General features: G+C 43.0%; 1 protein-coding gene across 3 annotated transcripts in view; it reads right to left on the reverse strand.

The window, feature by feature from the left end:
• Positions 1 to 1,144, reverse strand: part of LOC309658664 (zinc finger protein 564-like) — a 49,631-nt gene extending 48,487 nt beyond the window's left edge. The window contains exon 1 of one of the 3 annotated variants that reach the window (XM_082457500.1): positions 989 to 1,133. In XM_082457500.1, coding sequence (XP_082313626.1) covers positions 989 to 1,051 — 63 coding nt within the window. In that variant the 5' untranslated portion in view covers positions 1,052 to 1,133. Of the gene's footprint in view, positions 1 to 988 lie in introns of all 3 variants that reach the window. The other 2 variants (XM_082457496.1, XM_082457497.1) reach the window with 2 other exon arrangements.
• Between the last annotated feature and the right edge of the window lie 4,856 nt (positions 1,145 to 6,000).

Here is a 6,000-nt window from a genome sequence, read left to right on the forward strand (position 1 = left end):
ATAAGGATAGGGACTTCCCTGGTGGCGCAGTGGTTAAGAATCTGCCTGCCAATGCAGTGGACACGGGTTCGAGCCCTGGTCCGGGAAGATCCCACATGTCGCGGAGCAACTAAGCCCATGCACCACAACTACTGAGCCTGTGCTCTAGAGCCGGCGAGCGACAACTACTGAGCCTGTGAGCCACAACTACTGAAGCCCATGCGCCTAGAGCCCATGCTCCGCAACAACAGAAGCCACTGCAATGAGAAGCCCGTGCGCCGCAACGAAGAGTAGCCCCCGCTCGCCGCAACTAGAGGAAGCCCGCGTGCAGCAACGAAGACCCAACACAGCCAAAAATAAATAATTTTTTTTTAAACAAAGAAAAAGGATAAACAATTAAAATATTGGGTCTGTTTGAAATACACCAGGGAGAACGAAGAGTTGATAATGATGCTCTGAACTGAAGACGAAAAGCTGGCTGTGGGAATGAGGGAGGGATGTGGAAATTTAGGGATTTATTGCCAGTTTTAGGAAGAGCTAATCTGGGAATTAGTCTGGATCCTGGATTTGAGACCCTGCTCTCCAAACATTTGGAAAACTCAGGAGAAAACGAGTGCCCCCTGGGAAGAAAGGAGAAACTGGGACCCCACAGACCACAGCTCCTCCCACGCACGAACCACGGAGACGGAGTCACGACTGTCCCCTGATAACCCTCCCCGTGGTTACCACACATTCTAGAGGAGTCGCGGGGTTGCCGGCGCAGAGCTGCCCAGAGAGGCTCCAGGCTTAAGTCACCGCCTGCAGTGACGGGACAGGACGCCCGGGGTCCCGGCTGCCGACCCAGCCGCGCCACTGCGACAGCCGGAGGGAATGAGGTCTGAACGGCGCCCCCTGCGATTTTGGGTCCGCAGACTCCTGAGTTTACCGCGCCGGGAGGCCCACGTCCCGCCACGGCCGGTTCAGACTGTCCCTCCTCCCTGTCCTGGGACACCTGGCCCAGCACACTCACCATTTCCCGGCTTTGGGCTCCTCCTGCGTCTTCCCACAGACTCCCGGGGCCCCTGCAGCACATATTGAAGCTTCAGCGGACACACCTGAGACGCGTAAACGCAGACGAGATTCCACGCAAAGCGTGGCCACAAGCGTCCACGCAGTTTGCAGAACGTGGCCCACCCACTTTCCCCTGCTGCGCCCCTGATTGGACAGTTCGCAAGCACCCGCCCCCCTTTCTGCTGAGTGACAACGGGTCAGGAGGTCACATGATTGAGCAGAATCAGTTTCCACAAGTGGGCGGGAACTTGTCCCTTCCAGCGACGTTTGCCTTTAAACCACACTTGTCACTGGCCCTAGAGGGACAGTGGCGTCTTCCTCAGATCTTTCAGATTGTGGGGACACAGGTGTGCTCAGGGAATTCCAGAGTCAGATTCCGGAGCAACCGACGTCCTTATCCAAAGCAAGAGGGGCGCCCTGGTCAGGCCAACTGGGAAAAGAGGGTTTGCGGTCCTCCACGGGGCAATACTTGGCACAGGCTGTGAGGCCACTCAGGATACTGTGACCCTTGTTTACAGACACACTGAAAAATGACCTCACCATGTGTAATAAAGAGTCTGGCTCCATTTTTATCTTTGTTGACAGCGTTGAGGCCGTCACTTTTCCCTCGCCACACATGTGATATTTTAGCTAGAGAATCCCCTGGCCTCCCAAGCACTTGACTCTGGTGGGAGGTTTGAACCCTGCAGCCCTTGCCTGGGAACAGGGACTCTTCTCCCACCAGTCATAATTTGTGAGATGTGTTCAACAATACTCTCAGGTATACATTTTGCGCTAGAAGGAAATTTATTTTAGTTTCAGAGTGTGTGCCTAGAAATTTTGAAATTAAACGGCTATGGTATCCCTAAGGCAATCCAGTTACTATTTTTTTAAATAAATTTATTTATTTGTTTATTTTTGGCTGCATTGGGTCTTCGGTGCTGCGTGCAACTAGGGAAGCCCCTAGTTACTATTTTTACCAATATAACAAAAAACAATAAGTTTTGGGGACTTCCCTGGTGGCACAGTGGTTAAGAATCCACATGCCAATGCAGGGGACACGGGTTCGATCCCTAGTGCCGCGGAGCAACTAAGCCCCTGCGCCACAACTACTGAAGACTACCTGCCACAACTAGTGAAAACCGAGCGCCTAGAGTGCGTGCTCCACAACAAGAGAAGACACCGCAGTGAGAAGTCCGTGTGCTGCAACTAGAGAAAGCCCGCAGGCAGCAAAGAAGACCCAATGCAGCCAAAAATAAATTTAAAAAAAAACCAAAACGAGGTATAATTGACATAGAACATTATATATTAAAAAAAAACACAATAAGTTTTGGAAATGTGGGATATACTTGAAAACTTTTAATATTCTTAACACATTGGTTCAAAACTTCTACTGCATTTATTTATCTGAATAGTTTTATTGAGGTAAAATACACATACCATACACTGCATCCCTTTAATGTGTACAAGTCAATGGTTTTCAGTACATTCACAGATATGTTCAATCAGCACCACAATTTTTGAGCATTTTTGTCACCTCTAAAAGAAACCCTGGTACCCTTTAAATATCACTTCCCTATCTTCCCATCTTCCTCCTCCAAGCCAGAGTTGTAGGCAACCTCTAATCTTTCTGTTTCTATAGATTTCCCTGTTCTGGAGTTATATACTAATGGAATCATATGAAGTATTGTCTTTGTAATTAACTTCAGTTGCTTAGCATAACTTTTTCAAGGAACATCTATGTGGTAGCATGTATGGATACCTCATTCATCTTTATGGCTGAATAATATTCCACTGTATGCGTAAAACACATTTTCTTTATTTACTCATTCCTTAATGGACATTTAGTTTGTTTCCACCTTTTGGCTATTATGAATAATGTTGCAATAAACTTTCGTGTACAAGTTTTTGTTTGGACATATTTTCATTTCTATTGGGCATATATCTAGGAATGAATTGATGGGTCCTATGGTAATTCTAGGTTTAATTTCTGATGAATTGCCAGATTTGTTTTCCAAAGTCGTTGCACCATTTTATATTCCCACCGGCAGTGGTTGAGGGTTCCAATTTTCCCATATCATCCACAAGACTTTTATTATCTCACTTTTTTAACTCTAGCTATCCTAGTGGTTGTGAAGTGGTATCTCATTTTTAAAAATATACTTATTTATTTGGTTGCACCGGCTCTTATTTGCGGCAGGTGGGCTCCTTAGTTGTGGCATGCATGTGGGTTCCCTGACCAGGGATCGAACCCCAGCCCCCTTCATTGGGAGCATGGAGTCTTAACCACTGCACCACCAGGGAAGTCCCTCTCATTGGGGTTTTGATTTGAATTTCTTTGATGGCTAGTGCAAGCATCTTTTAATGTGTTCTTGACCATTTGTACATTTTCCTTTAAAAATGTCTATTTACATTCTTTCATATTTTAAAATTGGGTTAGTTGACTTCTTATTATTGAGTTATTAGTGTTCTTTATATACCTTCAATACAAATCCCTTAGATATTTTATTTGCAAAACTTTCTTCCATTCTGTGGGCTGTGTTTTCCCTCTCTTGCTTTAAAATTTTAACTTTTAACACATACTATGAAGTTTACATCTTAAATGTCCAGTTCAGTAGTGAGAAGTACACTGACATTGGGAAATCAATCTCAGAAGTGTTTTCGTCTTTCAAAACTGAAAATCTATACATATTAAACAACATCTCCCCACTTCCCTTTCCCCCAGGCCCTACCAACCAACATTCTGCTTTCTGTCTCTATGAATTTCACTATTCTAGGTACTTCATACAAGTGGATTCATATAGTAGTTGTCCATTTTTGACTGGCTTATTTCACTTAGCATGATGTTCTCATTTCACCCATGTTACAGCATATGTTAGAATTTCCTTTCTTTCTAAATCTGAATAAAATTCCATTCTATGTATATACTAAATTTTGTTATCCATTTTTGATGGACACATGAGTTGCTACCACCTTTTGGCTCATGAATAACACTCCTGTGAACATGGGTGTAGAAATATCTGAGTCCTGGGAGTATATACCCAGAAGCAGTATTGCTGGATCACATGGTACTTTGAATATAATTTTTGAGGAACTGCCATAGTGTTTTGTTTGTTTGTTTTTGTGGGGGTTTTGTGTGTGTGTGTGTGTGTGTATGTGTGTGTGTTTTGGTCGCATTGCCCAGCTTGCAGGATCTTAGTTCTTCCATCAGGGATTGAACCAGGCCCCGAGCAGTGGAAGCGCGGAGTCCTAACCACTGGACCACCAGGGAATTCCCATGCCATACTGTTTTCTAAAGTGGCTGCAACGGGCTTCCCTGGTGGCACAGTGGTTAAGAATCCACCTGCCAATGCAGGGGACACGGGTTCGAGCCCTGGTCCGGGAAGATCCCACATGCTGCGGAGCAACTAAGCCCGTGCGCCAGAACTACTGAACCCGAGTGCTGCAACTACTGAAGCCCGCGTGCCTAGAGCCCGGGCTCCACAACAAGAGAAGCCGCCACAATATGAAGACCACACATCACAACGAAGAGTAGCCCCCGCTTGCCGCAACTGAAGAAAGCCTAGGCGCAGCAAGGAAGACCCAATGCAGCCAAAAATAAATAAGTAAATAAATAAATAAATAAAAAATAAATAAAGTGGCTGCACCATTCTATATTCCCACAACAGTAAACCTGGGTCCCAATGTGTGTTTTCACTTTTTTGATAGTATACTCTGAAGTACAAAAGTTAATAATTTTGATTAAATTCAAGTTGTCTTTTTTTTTTTTTTTGGTGTCATCTTGAATAATTTTGTGCCAAATCCAAGGTCATGAATATTTTCCTCCATATACATATATATTTTGGCCGCGCCACTGGGCATGCAAGGATCTTAGTTCACGGACCAAGAATTGAACCTGTGCCCCCTGCAGTGGAAGTGCAGAGTCTTAACCACTGGACCTCCAGGGAAGTCCCTACATTTTTTCTAAGAGTATTAAGGTTTAACCTCTTATATTTAGGTCTTTGATCCATTTTGGTAAATTACTGTATGTGGTGTGATGTAAACGTCCACTTCATTCTTTTGCATGTGGCTATCCACTCGTCCCAGTGCCAACTTTTAAAAATATTCTTTTCCCATTCTTGGCATTCTGTTTGAAAACCAGTTGACCACAGACAGATGGGTTTATTTATGAAATCTCATTCTATTCCAATGATTTATATGTCCATCCCTGTGTCATTACCACACTACCTTCATTACCACTGTTCAGCAGAAAGTTTTGGAATAAGGAAATGTGAGTCCTCCTACTTGATTTTTGCTTTCACTGTTTTATTCTGGATACCTTGCAATTCTATCTGAATTTTTGAAACAGTTTAACAATTTCTATAAAGAAGTCAGTTGGGATTCTGACAGAGATTGCACTGAATCTGTGGATCATTTGGAGGAGTATTGCCATCTCAAAATATTGTCTTCCAATGTACGTACATGGGAGGTTATACCATGTAATTAGATCTTTAATTTTGCTCAACAATGTTTTGTGGATTTCGGAGTTTTTGCTTGGTATCTCTTTTGTTAAATTTAGTCCTAACTATTTTATTCATTTTTATTGCGGTACAGTTGATTTACAATGTTGTGTTAGTTTCAGGTGTACAGCAAAGTGAAGCAGTTATACATATACATATATCCACTCTTTTTTTAGATTATTTTCCCATATAGGCCATCACAGAGTATTGAGAAGAGTTTCCTGTGCTATACAGTAGGCTCTTATTAGCCATCTATTTTATACATAGTAGCATTTAAATGTCAATCCCAATCTCCCAATTTATCCCTCTCCCCTATTTTATTCATTTTTATGCTCTTGTGAATGGATTTTTAAAATTTCATTTTCAGATTTTTTGTTGCAAGTGATTAGAAATAGAACGTATTTTTATATATTGATCTGGTACCCTACAACCTTGCCAAACTCGATTATCATTTCTAATAGTTTTTTTAAAAAAGTGGATTCCTTAGAGTTTT

The sequence above is a fragment of the Balaenoptera physalus genome, assembly GCF_965194825.1.
Source record: "Balaenoptera physalus genome assembly, chromosome: 3".
Taxonomy (NCBI): domain Eukaryota; kingdom Metazoa; phylum Chordata; class Mammalia; order Artiodactyla; family Balaenopteridae; genus Balaenoptera; species Balaenoptera physalus.